This window comes from Lepisma saccharinum, chromosome 3 (assembly GCF_977018435.1).
Source record: "Lepisma saccharinum chromosome 3, izLepSacc3.1, whole genome shotgun sequence".
Lineage (NCBI taxonomy): Eukaryota > Metazoa > Arthropoda > Insecta > Zygentoma > Lepismatidae > Lepisma > Lepisma saccharinum.
In genome coordinates, this window is record NC_139231.1 from 13854638 (window position 1) to 13872440 (window position 17803).

A 17803-nucleotide genomic window follows, 5' to 3' on the forward strand; every position below is an offset into this window, starting at 1 on the left:
TGCACTGCAAGTTGTGTTTTACACAGTAATTCGTATCGTACTCAAGGTATTGGGTAGAAGTGTCAAGTCTTCACATAGCAGAGAAAGTAATGCTGAATAAGTAATCAGGCAAAGGTTAGGTTATTGACTTGGGAGGCGTATGTGGCATGAGAGTTGGAAGGAAGAGAGAATGGAAGTGTGGAACGATTATTGGACAATGGTGATTGAACAGAGTGAATTCTGACAGAGAGGTCAGACATGTGATAATCGAGAGGACAAGTGTGGAAATAACCTTCATCTAATTGTGAGGCAAGTAATATCGGTTCAGGCATGGAGAGTACTGACATCCAATTATTGTACATGTAAGTTCTTTTGCCATAACTTTGAATGTAACCTCTCTCATATATAACATTTAGGCCAAGCGAGTGATTACCATCTGAAAGATGAATGATGAATAACTAAACCACCCAATACAATCTAAAGATCTCTAGTTCGATCCCAACGCAGTATTAGCATTGCGTTACGAATTAATGACATTTTGCTGTGTCTTACACCTTGGATATTCACAGGATTTTGTCCGAGGTTGACGCAGACGAGGCATGTTTATCCTCAAAATAGCGATGTAGCTCAAACAAACTTAGTTATTAGCTGGAATATATTCATATATGTCAGTTAGTTATCTGGATATTAGAATTATTCAATGCAAATGAAATAAATTACTTGGAGGATATCTATAATCTGCGATGTCAAGATATTTATAATCTATATTATCCATATTTCCATGTAATAGACTTTGTCTTTATGAACCTCCTGCAAAAGTAAGTGTTATTGTCGATTTTTTACGCTCTTACGACATTCAAAATTTACCTCAAAATACTGAGAAGAAATGTAGTTGTAGCGAAATATTCGCTACAACTACAGGAATTTTGTAGCTTCGCTTCAGCTACAAGTTTTGTTGTTAGCTACAGTAGTGACACTAGAAATAGCATGCTACTTCCGACTACCTGAGATAAGAATTAGCAATCAGAGAGGGGGTGAAAAAATAGAGGAGGATTCCTTATCAGTCCCCCTTTTAAATACCATCATGGGGGGGAGCATTTTTACTAGGAAAAAAAAGACGTTAGTTCTCAAATATGTCTTGAATAATTTAAAATGAGAGATGTTTATTTCGGCATTCGACCATTAGTTTTTTATTGTATTTTTTTAACATAACCTGCAAATATAATACTGGATGGAAGCTGCAAACCCAACTGGTTCAAACCATTATGACTTGAAAATTGTTGGCACACTGGCATAGTGGTAAAATCCAACAAAATCTGCAAATGTCCCTTCTCTGGGTTTTGAGGAAATGAAAATAAAAGTTTCAATTTTGTTCCACTCCAATAAGAAGATGCCGACTGGGACAAGTGTCTCTGCCATGGTCTACCCCAAGGTCCCTTGACTTGTGTTTGCTGCCTGGGTCTACCTTCTTGTCATCTTTTTCCAGTTTAGCCAAGAGAGTGGGAGGTGGCGCACCCTCAAATTGGGTGTACCTTGGCCTCCACACAAAGAATAATGACAGTGTTATACTCTCTCGAACAATCAAGTTTACGACAGGAAGAAATAGGTAGAAGGTTCGGGTGGACCACAAACAAGTAATTCAAGTGTGCTATGGATGGCGGAAATTTTCCTTTCACAACATCTTTTCGCAGCAGGTATGCAGTTCCAGTTTGAAACTTCTCTTTCCTTTTTCTATACTACGTAAGCTGATTACAATTAGAATTGTATCATCAATGTACATACATTTTCTTTTCTTTCGTCTGTTCTAACGTGATCACGTTTGCACAAGAAATGAATGTGCATAAGCGATGCAATAATATTAATTAAATTTCTCGGAAGCGCAAGCCCCCTTAAAGTGTGAGGCCCTGTGGGGTGGCATGAGTCCCACACCCTGATGGTGGCCCTGAGATTCATTCTTCAATTATTCAAATATTTCACCCTTGCATTTAACGTTTAGTTCATGATCTTGCATGTCAAGGTTGTGCACGGAGTTCCAGCCAGAAATGTGTGTTCCAGTGTGTTTGACAGATGATAATATAAAACACCACTAACAATTCTCTAACTGTAAATTTCCAGGCCTAGGTTTAGAATTAAAAACAAGGCATTTATGTTTCTTTGCAGTAGTTCTTACATCATTCCTCATTAATCCAACGAAGTAGAAAAATATATATAAAATAACTAATAATTAGGGTCAAGCCAATACAACTGACACTGATAACAGTTCCAATACTGTATTGTTTCGGACTAATTCCAATGCCTGAAAATTATAACAATTCTAAGCAATTCACGGTATTCATAAATTTAATACACTTGAGTTTTCCGTTGGATCTATACCATATTAATCAAACACAAAAATATTCATAAGTTCACATGAGATAGTTATTTAATCATAAAATGCATTCCTCCCCACAATATTGTTTAAAAAATATGGGAAATATGCATAATTTCCAGAATATTTAAGACTCCATCATTTCTTTCGAATTTACAAAACATCCAGACTCCTGAAAGTAATTTTTCTTGTATGTACGCATTCCTTGCATTGTAGAATTACTTCTCTTGTGGTCCATGGTTAGTCTACAATGAAAAACTGTGTTTTTATGCTTGTAATAACCGTAGACTCCTGAAAGTATCGGCTGGTACACCAATCGGCGACTAAATTCCAATCCCGATACACGGGTATTAGTTCAGCCCTATTAAAAATACAAAACAGAATTTTCTGCTGTAAACAAGTATGTGCATCAGGGTGTCTAGAAATTTGCAAGAACAAAATTCCGTGACATTTCCAGGGTTAGAGGTAATAGAAAGAATGCACATAATATGCGATGGAATAGAACTGGAGCAGACAGAAAGATATGAGTACCTGGGAACAATCATAAACCAGACAGGGAGAATAGAAGAGCAAATGATGAATAGGGTAAGGAAATCTAACAATGCATACTACCAACTAAGCCAGACCATTTTTGGAAAAAGGGAAATAAACACCAAAACTAAACTACAAGTGTATAAGTCAGTAGTGGAACCAATTCTCTATACGGAAGTGAAAGCTGGCCAGTAAGAGGAAAAGAAGTAAGACAAATAACAACAGTTGAGATGAAATGCTTCCGTAGAATAGTTGGTGAAGCAAGAAGAGACAGAATACGTAATGAAAGAATCAGAGAAGAATTAAATCAGAAGCCAATAGAAGAAAAACTGACACAAAGACAATTAAAATGGTTCGGGCATGTGGTAAGAATGGACGAAGATAGAAAAGCAAAACAATTTATGGAAGTTAGAACAGAGGGAAGGAGAACAAGAGGTAGACCCCGGAAGACATTCGACAAAGGAATAGAAGAAATAGGACAAAAGAAAGGAAAAGGAATAAGAGAATAGAAGAGGATGGCAAAGGAACGAGAGAGATGGAAGGAGTGGATAGAGGCAACCCCGAAGCTATGAGGCAAAAGGGGAAAGAGGAGGAAGAAGAAGAAGTCATTAAGGCAATTCCTGTATTTAAACCTGTGTCTAGGAAGGTTATTATATTTTAACTAATCACAACACTCAGAATCTCATGTAACCAAGTTTTCAGAACATTCACTTCACATGTTAAAAGTAAAAACAAGAAGAGACTGAACAGAAATTGACTGTTGGATAGGGTTATTAGGGGCAAGCTTTTTATGTAATACTTGTCACATACTGATTAATGGTAAAGAAATAATTATTTTTTAGTAAAAAAAACATAGCAATTATAGCATAAATAATACACACATATAGTAAAATTTAGTAATATATAGTACCGGGTGTTCCGTTCAAATCTCCCTAATTTCAATAAATTACTGTGAACGAAGTACGATGAATTGTGAAATAGCTGTAACACCAAATGAAAGGCCAGATCTTCAAGTTTTGTTTTCATGACTCTAAGTTGTCCGTTTGCTCACTACGCAGCGCCACGGTCGCATAAATAGAAATGGCGACTGTTGAACAACGCGCGCAGGCAGTGGGGTGGTATGCTGAGACAAAATCTGTGATTGCAACACAACGAAATTTCAGACGAGTGTACGGAGGAGTTGCACCTGATGCTAAATCAATTAGGCTGCAGTTTAGTAAGTTTCTAATAACCGGCAGTGTGCTAAAACAATCTGGTGGAGCTCGCCATCGTGTGTCAGAGGAAAAAGTGGAAGAAATTCGAGCGGGGTTTTAGAGAAACCCAAGTAAATGCACCCTCCAGGCATCTAGGCAATTCAATGTGCCTCCAACAACAATGCATGGAGTTCTGCACAAGCGGCTTCGGTTGTATCCGTATAAAGTGCAGATTGTGCAACAATTGAAGTCAGATGATAAGCCGCGTCGCAAAGAATTTGGTATGGAAACTCCGCTCGAATTTCTTCCACCTTTTCCTCTGACACAAGACGGCGAGCTCCACCAGATTGTTTTAGCACACTGCCGGTTATTAGAAACTTACTAAACCGCAGCCTAATTGATTTAGCATCAGGTGCAACTCCTCCGTACACTCGTCTGAAATTTCGTTGCATTGCAATCACAGAATTTGTCTCAGCATATCACACCACTGCCTGTGCGCGTTGTTCAACTGTCGCCATTTCTATTTATGCGACCGTGGAGCTGCGTAGTGAGCAAACGGACAACTTCAAGTCATGAAAACAAAACTTGAAGAGCTGGCCTTTCATTTGGTGTTGCAGTTATTTCACAATTCATCGTACTTCGTTCACAGTAATTAATTGAAATTAGGGAGATTTGAACGAAACACTCTGTATATCAATCCTAATAACAACCAAACACAATGCAAAAATTGCAACACAAAAGTGGTAAATACCAAACAGCCACTTACTGTAGTAGATTTCTACTTGAAAATAGTTCAAAACATTTCCCCTTTTCTTAGAGTATTTAATATGCAATTTCTACTGTAGCTGCAGGCAATACTCAGTATATCAAATTGAAGTATACCTTGTCCACAACCTGTCCTATTTTCCTGTTCAAAAACCTACTTTTAGTGCACTACTACAAAAATGTTGATTTTTCCAGAAACACAGTAAATTTCACCGACATTTCCATGACTTGTCCAGAAAAAATAAATTCCCCGACTTTTCCAGGATTTCCAGACTGGTAGACACTCTGATGTGAATACATCATCATTCTCATTGGTAAGCAAATTCGAAACAAATTCTCACTACGAAACCATCATATTTTGTTAGGAGTCAAATGTACCTGCTGTCACTTGAGTCAAATGTACCTGCTTATTTAGCTTGTCCAGTTCGCTTCGTCCCATTGCTGACTCGGAAAGTACCGTCCGAAAGATCTGTATCTCTTTCTGGAGTCCTTCAATTTCCTTCGGCAGTTTCTGCTTAACGATGTACGTGTTTACATTTGTCTCTTCTTCCAAGCGCTGCAAGAGTCCTGCAAACCAAATAAGAACCCATTGGAACATCTAAAAATAGAATGTTTAGGAATCTGTCATATTATATACCAATCTTTCAAGAATGGTAGCTGAGGGTCTACAGACAGTAAAATATGGAATAATGAAAAAGCCAGCCAAGGCAATCTCTCTCCTTCTCTCTGTTTAGAACCTTTCCATGTCATCTTCCTTCTAGGTCTATTCTACCTTTAATTAGCACCTTTATAAAGCAATTTACCCTCTTTTAACACCTTTCTAAGACAATTCGACAGCTTTTAGGAAATTTTGTAATTTAACCTTACTTAGCACTTCAGTAAGGCAATTTACCCTCTTCAAGCACATTTGTAAAACAACTAACCCTTATTTAGTACCTTTTGTAATGCAATTTTTCCTCTTTAAGCACTATTGAAAGAAAATGTACCCTTAATAAACACCTCAGTACATCAATTTACCCTTTTTTAGCACCATAGTAAGACAATTTAACCTTATTCAGAACCCCAGTAAGACATTTTACCATCTTTCAGTACTTTTGTAAGACAATGCACCCTTATTTAGCACCTCAGTAAGTCAATTTGCACTCTTTTAGTACATTTGAAAGGCAATTTAACCTTATTTAGCACCCCAGTAAGGCAATTTACCCTTTTCTAGCACTTTAGTAAGACAACTTAACCTTATTTAGCACCACAGTAAGGCAATTTACCCTTTTTTAGCAGCTTTGTAAGAATATTTAAACTTATTTAGCACGTCACTGAGGCATGTTACCTTCTTTTAATACTTTTTTAATGCAATGTACTCTTATTTAAAAGCCGGTCCCTGTGGAAGAGTGGTTAGCACATCACGCTACAATGCCAGGGGTCCCGGGTTCGAATCCCGGCCTGGGCATGGATATTTGTGAGTGTCCATTCATCAATTTCATCATATCATCACTCATCCCCATCTTTGCAAATTAGCCAAAGTGGCACAAAAAATGAAGTAAAATAAAGCAAATCAATCAATCATATTTAAAACCTCAGTAAGGCAATTTAACCTCTTGTAGCACTTTTGTAAGACAATTTAACCTCTCTTAGCACCTATCTAAGACAATTTATCCTTATTGTGTACCTTTGTAAGGTAATTTACCCTGCTTTAGCTCTTTCCTAGATTATTTACCCTCATTTAGTATTTTCTATGGCAATTTACCCTGATAAAAATATATTAACTCTTTCGCTGCGGTCGTCACTTTTATGCACAGCATGCCAGGTGCCTTGCTCCGCGGAAGTCGCATTATTGGGAGTTCATACTTCCACTCGCTGCGGGTGTCGCATTTCCGAAGTACGTCTCTTTTAGTAGCCTTCTGACATCTGTTGATAGTATTTTGAACTATTTGAACTTGTAGTTTTGTTTTTATCCCTATGATGTCGCTAATTATGCCTCCGTTTAGAATTCTTTGACATTCTTAGCGTTGAGTGCTCTGAAATGTCAGTTTCAAATGCATGTTCGAATGTAAACAACATGGCTTCGTCAAGTCGTCAACACTTGTCTGATAATGATGTTACTCAACTGTTATTTGCCGAATCAGAATCAGAAGGTGAATTAAGTTGTGACGATAATAGCGACAGTTTTTATGAGACTTCAAGTGGTGACAGTGATTGTGTAGTATCTGATGAAGAATTTGTACCGCCATCCGTAACGTGATGGAGTAGAGTCCAAAACAGCATTGATCTAGGTGCGGGAATTTCAAATTTTTTCAAAATATCATACCACCAGGGACTACAGAATGGTTTGCCAGTGCAAGGAATGACTTTTGCAAGTTCTCTATAACATATTTTGCAATGTAATTTTGTAAAATTATTCTTTCTAAAAAATTGTTTTTTTTTAAAAAAAAATTTCAAAACTTTTCAAAATATCATACCACCAGGGACTACAGAATGGTTTTCCAGTGCAAGGAATGACTTTTGTAAGTTCTCTATAACATATTTTGCAATGTAATTGTGTAAAATTATTGTTTCTAAAAAAATGTTTGTAAAATTATTGTTTCTAAAAAAATGTTTGTAAAATTATTGTTTCTAAAAAAATGTTTTTTTTCAAAATTTTAAAATTTCAAAATTTTTCAAAATATCATACCACCAGGGACTACAGAATGGTTTTCCAGTGCAAGGAATGACTTTTGTAAGTTCTCTCTCATATATAATGCAATGTAATTGTGAAGACTATTTTTTTATAAAAAAATATATATTTTCAAATTTAATTACGCAGCCAAGGGATATTGTGTGCCAGAGAATTCCACAGCGAAAGAGTTAATAACTTTCATTTTGCAAGTATCTATGTTGGAATAGATACTCGCAAAACGCAAGTTATTAATATATTTTTATCATAATTGTGAGTATTTCGCACAACTTTCATCATGAATTTACCCTGTTTTAAGTATTTCTGTGGCAATTTCTTCTCTTTTAGTGCCCTTCCAAATTTGCATTTTCCTCATTTTGTGCCTAGAAATCAGAGTTTGAACTCACCTTCTGGAGTAGCTCCCATGGCTGCAGTTCTTAGCTCCTTCAATTGTTGCTGGAGCCGCTGAAGGTGCTGCTCAGTGTGAGCCAGAGCGGATCTCTGCTCCTGCTTCTGGTTGCCCAACTCCTTTTCCTTCTCATGCTCCAAACGTAGGTTCCGGGCCACAGATAGCATGGCTTCTCTATTAGGAAGGTTCTCCACCTGAAAGATCATTCATCTCAAAACAATGCAACGGATGGTTCCTCAGAAGCCGGCGGAATGGAAAGAGGTGCTAGGATCCCATACAGCACACAATGTCTCATCTGTATTTCAGCTGTGTTATAATGTCTCTGTTACGTTACAGTGTTACATACACACATTTGTAACATATCTGTCTTTTGCATGCTCTATGGGATTTAGCGTGCATAGTGGAATAATTACAAAATAATATTATAGTTATATTTAGTGTTTTTTATTTTTCCTTTGATGTTTCGTCTTGGTTTTCCAGAACTTTTTCAAGCTTACACCAAGATAAACACACCCAACACACAACTTTGCATGGCTAGTCACTCCATACTTCTGAGAAAACCAGGACGAAACGTTGCAGGAAAAAATATAAACCACTAAAAATAACTGTATAATATTATTTTGTATCTACAAAAAGTAGTTATGCGAACCTTTAAGAAAATACAAAAAGTAGTTATGCGAACCTTTAAGAACATAGTGGAATAAACTACTTTAAAGAAGGTTCTAATAATACACATCTCAACATGAGCCATATCCAGTGTTGTCAGTTTCTCTTTTGGAATGAAATAGGGATTTCAGAAGTGTAAGTATACCTTATTTATAACTATAGATTTTAACTACTACTAATTATCAACTATCTATCATGCAGTGTCTGTGCCATGAATGAGTCTTGCCCATTCAGTATTAAATTTAGTGTTCAACTTAGTTCTTTTTGAGGACCTCAGGTACTTTACTAGTTTCATTACCTAATAATGAATCCAATTTTAAAAAGGCTTCATGAAACTGTAAAACAAATATACACAATACCAATTAACAGTTGAATGTACAAAATCACACATGTTACAATTTTTGTTACAATGCACTCTACCCAGTAGGCTGAGGCTGACCGTGAGAGGAACTACTAATGAGACGGATAAAAACTACAGCAGAATTTGGATGGGAAAGTACTATACAGAGGAGCATTTCCATCTCGCAGTCAGCTGGGTGCCCATGCAAGAAGGGTACTAAGGTGTACCTAGTTGGTTATTATGTAAAGAATAAATATGAGTACAATAAGTCAATCAACTTAAATTAAAAGTAAACACACTTCAGTTTTCATTTAAATCAATTGTCAATTCATCAGCATCACTAACCACAAAGAAATTAGGACTTTTACCACATCAAAAAGGGATTTAATCAGGAGTCAGAATTTCACAAGGAAAATCGGGAGAATTGCACATAAATCAGGATACTTGGCAACCCTAGCTATATCAGTGGATGAGCACATTGAGAATGTTTAACCTGAAATCACTTTTTAAATGTTCCGAGTTAAGACTCAGCCAGGGTACAAGGCTTTCATTGTGTTCACTATGCCATAAAATCTTTCTCATTGTCATGGCCGATATACAGAGGCCTCCCCAATAGTGCAGTGGCTGTGCCATTACCTGGTAATCAAGGGGTCCTGAGATTGTTTCCTGGTGGGTGGGGACACATCGTGAAGTGGATCAGATCACACTTTAAACTGTAGGTGTTGTAGTGATTAGCCTATCCAAGCATAAAATGGTCTTAGGAAAAAATTGGAGCCTACCCTCTTGACCTGCCGATCAAATTCATATTTGTCTTCGTCACTTTCCTGCCAGGGTGGTTTCACCAATTTATTTCCTCCTGCGCCTATGTGGTGATTGGAATTTTGCAAATTCGCAAATTTTGCTTTTTTTCCTGTAAAAAATAGAACAGCCACAACACTTTTAGGTGCACTCGACTCCTCATGCCTTATGGGCATCATTGTTATTCTCGTGACCGACTGCACGCTAGGAGCAACAAAGTGTAAGCCACATGTTTTGGTCATAATGACCAAGATGGTGTGGGCCAGTTTTGGTCATTATGAATGACGTGGCAGAGAACACGTTAAAAACCCGATTATATTACTGGGTGTTATGGGTTCCAGATAATGAGTGACATATGCTAACTGGAAACTTTTATTAATTCTAGGTTAAAATTAACTGCCAAAAATGGATTTCTTTCTTTAATAAGTGTAATAAAAATGGTATTGGTTGAAAGTGGGCAGTCATCAATGAACTAGAGCGCACCTTGAAAGAAACCTTCTTCCTTATTAAGACATGCCCTTTCTTGAAATATGATAATTATTCCCATCCTATTTGCTCCAAAATAGTGAACATTTCAGGACAAAAGCAGGTACAAGTACAAACATCCATTGTGGTAAAATTGGCTAAATGTGCATATTGCTCCCAACATGGATACTGTAAGACCCAATTTAGATGAAAGCATTTTCCATAGCATATTTCTTAACATTTACTCCATGACCAAAATGCTACCATGTAAAGTGAAAAAATCTTATGGCATATTTCATGGCATTTCTCAAGGATAGAATCGGTCTTATTTTCGTAGCATAACCAATCAGAAGCGAGCATTTAGGTCACGAGTGCAGATGTAATGGCGGCTGAGTGCGATGTAAACAATATATCACATCACATTTTTTAAAGCCGACAAGTATTCAACCGAGAGGAATAACATTTCCTACAAAAATGTGTTAGGTACAAATCAATGGCGCTGCTTAAATACATACTTTATAGTGCATACAATACATACAATACATGTATGGAAGTATAAATTAATTATTTCAATTGTAGGTGAGATTTAACGTTACAAAAAAATGTGCAAGAGTTTCATTTTCAACCATTGTTGTAACTGTATCTTCAATCAAACTAAAAATAAATATCTGATGAAGGGAGCGTGTGTTCTCCTGAAACGTCACAACAAAAATCTGTGTTTTTACGTTTGTAACAACCGTAGACTACAAGAGAAGTAATTCTACAATGCAAGCAATGAGTACATACAAGAAAAATAGATTTTAGGTTTGTTTACAGCAGTGGTTCCCAACCTTTTTGACTTGCGGAGCCCTTTTTAGAATCAATTTCTATGATGGAGCCCTTTAGGCCTACCATACCCTATTTCCTAGTAATGTTACAAAGTGGAGGAAGAGGGGGTAGATAATAAGGGAATGCAATGTAAGGAGATATCTAAACAGTTGCACAATGTCCATGCAATGAAATTATATTTTAAAAAATTTGAGCTTTTAAGCAGCTTCTGTATTTTGTTTTGGTAGCTGTATAAGCGGAGAGTCCCGCTTCACAGAGACATGTAGTTGAGAAAGATAGCAATACAGTAAAACCTCGTAAATCCAGACTAATGGGGGGGATAAGTTAACAGATTTAACGAAAGTCTGGATTAACTGAAATTACCCAAAAGAACAGTACAAAGTGCAATAAAACTCCATTTATAGCAACAAAACATGTTTATTATGGTGTATTTGAAGGACATAGGCCTAAATACAAGTCTGCAGGAAACAGAATTTCATCAGTGGTTGACTGCCCTTTTTTTTTTGGGAAGTTCTCCCATGGACGTTGGATGTACGTATTCTTACGGAGCAATATGACGAATGCGATTGTTGACTTCTAGCCACATTTAAAACCTTGCATTCTGTTTTGTTTTTTTCTCTCTCCGCCTTTTGCCTGTCTGGATTAAGCAGAGTCCAGCTTATCAGGATCCAGATTAATGAGGTTTTACTGTACTAATTTTGCTTTCTCAGACAAGATTTTAAATTCATCTTGTAAATGCAGCCAAAACTTCGGTAGACTTTGGTTTTGAAACACAATTTTTAGTGAGATGTCAAACCTATGAGGACCTAGTATTCCGCTGAGTTTAAGCTGGGTGTTTTTTTGTTCATGCTGAACACATTCAGTACCCATTTAAAGTCATAAAGCACCTTCTCTTGAGCTGTTGGAAAATAATGTCCTAACGAGTCTTTCAAAGCTTCGAGATGCGCCTGAATATTTTTCTGTATTTTTCCTTGAACCTTGATGTTATTTTCATTCAAGAAGCTTTCTGTAAGGGTGAAACAATCGATATTTTCTTTTTCCACGCATTCCAACCAATGTAAGTTTCCTCTTAAAAGAAGACACTTTGGGGTTTGCATCAAAAACTGTGGCAATTTTTCCTTGGAATGATAGATTCATTTTGTTCATTTTGCTAAAAATGACGGCCACATACGCCAGTTTGCACACCCAGTCTTCATCATTTAAAACTGTCGCCAATAGAGCATTAAGGTCGATCAAAAATGCTGCCACCTCTGCACGCAGTTCCATCAAACATGTCAACACTTTTTCCCAAGACAACCACCTTACTTCAGTGTGCAGCAGGAGGGACTGGTGGTGGCTTCCCATATCTTCACACATTAGTTTGAAGAGCCTGCTTTTAAGAGGTCGTGATTTTATATAGTTTATTATTTTTATGGCATCATTCAACACTATCATAAGCTCAGACGACATTTTCCTCGAGGCTAGTGCGTGTCTAATGGCTAGCAGCCTGCTCACTCTCGTTGTCTGTCAATATCGCTCTCCAGCTACAACAATTTTTGAGCTAATGGCAGCAGAATAATTAAGCGTCGTCTGCTACAGGAAGCGTGAAATTCAACTTGGCAAATTTCCATTCAGAATGTAATTTCTAGTTTTCTTATTTTGATTCAATATTTGTTTTTTAATCTTCAATTTCTTTCAATTTTTATTTATTTTCCTGGTGCAGCCATGGAGGCCCTGGGAAGTGCACGTGGAGCCCTTAGGGCTCCAAGGAGCACAGGTTGGGAACCGCTGAATTTACAAGATATCTCGTTAATTGAAAAATGATTTCCTCTTTTAAATTACATCTCTTACTCTTTAAATTTATTAGTTATTAAATGAAAACCATGTAACTCGTATACCTTTTCTGTTGTGTATATATATTATGTAACATGCTCTGCATGCTTTGCATCCTAATGCATGTTAACTGTACTGTTATGTGAAATGCTTCCCTGTAAAGTACTGTCTGCTATAAAACATGCTATGAAATTTTTGGAAGCATTTATGCTAGCAAAAATGTTAAATGAAAGGCTTTCATCTAAAGTGGGCCTAATTGATTGATCGATATGCTTTATTTTACTTCGCTTCTTGTGCCACTTTTGGTTAATTTGCAAAGATGGGGATGAGGGATGATATGATGAACGGACACTCACAAACATCAATGCCCAGGCTGGGATTCAAACCCAGGATCAATAGCATTGTAGCACAATGTGCTAACCACTCCGCCATAGAGGCCGGCTAAAGTGGGCCTGAAGACCTCCAAACAAACTATTTTTTACACCCTTATCCTGGTGAAAACACCTATTGCATGAGCATGCTTAAATTTACAACATTTCACACTCATAGATATACCTTTCTTTGCATCTGCTCTATCCTCTTGGTAACGATATCCTTCTCTTTCTCCATGGCTTCAATATCCGCTCGAAGTTCAGAAGTCGAAAATCCACTCTTCTTCATTGTCTCGCAATCTTTATGAATAGTTTTGAACTCTTCTATCATCCGATCATACTGAAATAAAAAAAAAGCATCTATGAAAGCACTCTCCTTCAATGTCTTGCACTCCTTACAGTAAAGGTAAAGTTCCCTGTGAAAACTGCACTGTGTTTCAGCAGGTAGAGCTTCACACAATCATGACCTCAGCCATTTTTTTTTTGGAGGGAATGTGATCAGAACCATTATCCAGTTGCCTTTGCCACCCTCCAGAGGAAACCCAGGCACTACAAAAAATGAAAGCTTCCATGATGTGGTGGTGGTTAGCATGATTAACTGCAGACCCAGGGAGCCTGAATCAGCATCCTGTATAAGTAGGGAACTCAATTTTCCCGATGTAATTTTTTATAAAATCACTGTTATTTTCTATGGTCAGTGTTGCCAGAAATAGTCGATAGGAAACAAAAGTACTTTCACCAGTGTTTACTGCAAGGTGGGTGGATAGTTTCGGGGAGGAGAGGAAAGGGTTACTGGTTGGCTAGGTTGAGTCCGGGGGTATAGTGGTGTGCATGCCTGCTATATAGGCCCTTTCCCATTGCCTGCGGAAAGACGTGTCAGAGTGGGGGGAGGGGGTAAAAATGGATGATGGCAACAAGGAAACAGTTATTAAAGGTGGTGTTATGGCTGTTGGTACGGATGGCAACTGTGAAATCCGAGTTTTGGGTGGAGGAATGGTGATTATTGATCCTGGGATTTCACACACACACACACACACTACACATATATTGCGTAGGAGACAGTAAACACCACGATTGAAGAAAAGTTTGATATTTCGAGCTTATGTCCTCATTGTCACAATAGGTAGAAAGTATGGAGTACAAAAGCGTAGATGCACAGAATACTGATGCCAGCGTCCATCTGCACAGTGGTGTCAGAAACAAGTGATAGAACATGGGTTTTACGAGAAGATCCTTTCACTAGTGTTTACTGCGGGATGGATGGTGGGTGGGTTGTGGTTAGGGGGGGAATGGGAAGATACTTATTGGGTGGCTAGGTTAAGTCCGGGGGGTATGGTGGCATGCATTCCTGAAATATAGGCCCTCCATCTCCTGCGGGTGAAGGTGTCAGTGTGCTTGGGTAATAGATGAATGGCTTATTGCAGAAAGGGACCTGAGTCACATTTTTGAGGTATCGGAGTCACAACTTTTTCATCTCCTCTGTCTCTAGCAGCATACTGCAGGAGGGCGCATTTAGGGTTGCAAAATTAACTATTCATTGTGCTAAAAATTTGAGGCAACAACAGCACATTTCTTTCTTACACTCTCAATATTATACGATTTTTCTTGTTTTTCTCAGAATTGTGCAAAAGTGACTTAGGTCCCTTTCTGCAATAAGCCATTCAGATGTATTATGGCTACATGGAAACAGCTGTTGAACGTGGTATTGTGGCTGTTGGTGTGGGTGGTGATGGTGAAGTCGGAGTTTTAGGTGCACCTGCCACTCTCCAACCTAATATACACCCTCATCTATCAAATCTGGATGAAATTTCTACCCCCCTGAACCTCCGCATCAATAACCACAGAGCCTCCACCCAAAACTATATATATCCTGTCTGAAATTCATGTTTTACTTTGGCACACTTTTCTGCTAAATATAACTAACATTTATACTTGTTATTTTCCTTTTTAAATTAGTATTTTAATTTGTAAGTCACATGGCCTACACCTGTTCCGGATTCATATGTTGGAAATGATATTTGAGGAATTTATTTTCCATTTCTCACATGACAAATATCAAGTTATGGCTCCTGTGTAATGGTAGATGCACACTCAATCTCCCACCACACCACCACTGCTTTGCTCTGTGATGCAAAACATTCTGATAGAAGGTGAAAATTCATGGAAATAACCTTTTTATATGGGGTTATTATTACACAAATAATATACACCACAGTTTATCTTTGTTGGGGGATAAAATTTTGGAAAATGTGAATGTTTTACACACATAAATATGGTACATTTTTATTTTTTAACCCTGAAATACAAGAAATGTTTAATTTTATTGAACTTTTCATTTTTTAAGCACAAAATGTGTTCGAATTTGCAAAAAAGGCCACAATATGTATTATACATTTCCATTATTTCACAAGTTTCTCTGATCCCACTAATTTGCACGTACATAAATACTCTTTGCAACAATTAACATTTTTCACATTTGCAAAAAAAATCAAGGCACCTATGTGCAAGGCATTAGTGCTTTGTTTGTGCTTGTTCTCATTCATTTCACTACTCATACACAAGGTCACAAATCAAGGAAATACCTCAAAATACAGAAATAAAGGAAACAATAAAAATTTAGCTCTTCAGTCTACTTTTAGAGGCACGGTGGTCTAGTTGGTAGGGCATTTGACTGCCATGCGGGAGACCCGGGTTTGATTCACTGGGGTGGGTGATCTAAGGTCAGAATTCGTCCATCCTTGTCCCCGCATTAAGTGGCTTTGGGGATCACACAGCCTCAAATCAATGGGTACCTGGCAGGGTAAAGGCAGCCGGAGCATGGTGCTGCTGAAATGTCCAAGATCGAGAATGTGTGGGCCCTACCCCCACATCCCCGAAAATGTGCCTTTATGGCACGGAGCTATATGCACCGGGAACTTTACCTTCATTATTTTTGCTTGGTAAATTATACTTATCAGAGGTTGGAGCTGCTTTATAAATAGTTTTGAACTTTTTTACTATTCGATAGACCAAATATTAAAATCTATGGGGATGGTCTCGGATATAACTAGTGTGAGTTCATAAAAAACAGCATTGTAAAACTGTGTTCAGGCCTGTGTCTTGTGTCTACAGCGCAGAAGAAATAGCTTGGCAGTGACGTCATCTCCCACCTTCACCTCTCCTTCCAAAAGCGAAGGCTCATTCGCTAGAGCGGACGACAAGGTGACGTGCAAACCAATCGAAATCATTCCGAGAGGGGTGATACAGGCGTGCAAACCCCCACACTGCTACATTGGTCTAACAAACCGCAGCTACGAGCGAGGGATTGCAGGCTATTTTGTTTCTTTGTTAGAAAGGTTATTTTGGCTGGTTTTGTCATTGTTGTACAATGAGCAGTGGAGTAAAGAAAGGTAAGCCCCTGCACAGCGATACAAGAGAAATAGTTTTCAATGTGTATAAGTACTTTGATTGCGATGAAAACAAAACCGCAGCTGTTCACAGAACGCCCGTGGCGACAGGTGTCAGTGAAAGATCTGTGTGGAGAATTTTGAAGGAGAAAGACAAAAGTGTTAGTATTGCGAGCGGGAAACCTTTTTCAACGGCGGGCAAAAACCGACCGAACGCCCAGCAACGTGTCACAAATCTGGATTCTTTTGATGAAACAGTCGTGCGCCGAACAATCCATGATTTATACACGAAAGGCATTTTTGTTACCGTACATAAACTGATGAAGGAACTGCAAGAAAATGTTAATTTTAAGGTTTCGCGTTGGTCATTGCGTATGATCATAAGTAAATTACGATTCAGCTTTAAAAAGCACAGCGTAGGCAGCAGGAAGCTGCTCCTTGAACGAAACAGCATCGTTGCGTTGCGGGCGGCGATCATTTTTGCGTGAAGTTAAAGAACTGCGTAGAGAGCAAACCGGCGGTCTTTCATTTACATGGATGAAAGAACACACACCACACTGTCCCCAAAGTTTGGCTGGATTCCAAAGATTCGGGGGGGTGGGGGGTTACAAGTGCCAACAGGAAAGGGTCCCAAGTTTATTATTGTGCATGCCGGTGGTGAAAGTGGATTTGTGGAGGGGGTGTAGTTAGTGTTCCTTTCAAAAACAACTTCAGGTGACTATCATGGGGAGATGAACACTAACAATTTTATGTTGTGGTTCGAAGAACAGCTTATTCCCAATCTGCCCCCAAACTTGTTATTGTGTGTGACAATCCTCCATACCACAACAAGTTACTGAAAACAATTCCAACATCAAACAGCAGAAGGCTGAAATGAAGTCGTGGCTATCATCTCACAATACTCCGCATGCAGAAGGTTTGCTGAAAGCCGAATTATATGAAATAATTAAAATAAACAGACATAAAATAAACATCTAGCAGTGCTAACTTTAAATTGAAGATGGGTAGTTGCACCGAGATCCTTACTGCTCGTACTCTTACTCGTGCCATGGTTCTTTTCATAGTAGTTGGCAACGCTGACGTAGCAGGGAGTGACGTTACTGCCAGGTTATTCCTTCCCGGCTGTAGTTGCTGCATCTGCTCTTTCCTCTGCAATATGCATGTCCTCTCAGTTCAGACACGGAAGGGAAAGCACATGCTTAGTCCGCAAGGTGTCATCATTGAAAATATCACCACAGTGAA

The 17803-nt window shown here is 38.2% G+C and overlaps 1 protein-coding gene across 1 annotated transcript in view; it reads right to left on the reverse strand.

Annotated features, from left to right (window-relative positions):
- The window catches only part of LOC145984919 (intraflagellar transport protein 81 homolog), a 106603-nt gene that overhangs the window by 45600 nt on the left and 43200 nt on the right, over positions 1–17803 (reverse strand). Inside the window, exons 5-7 of the mRNA XM_083118317.1 lie at positions 13360–13515; positions 7894–8089; positions 5240–5403 (exon numbers count right to left, since the gene is read on the reverse strand). Coding sequence (XP_082974443.1) covers positions 5240–5403; positions 7894–8089; positions 13360–13515 — 516 coding nt within the window. The remainder of the gene's footprint in view (positions 1–5239; positions 5404–7893; positions 8090–13359; positions 13516–17803) is intronic.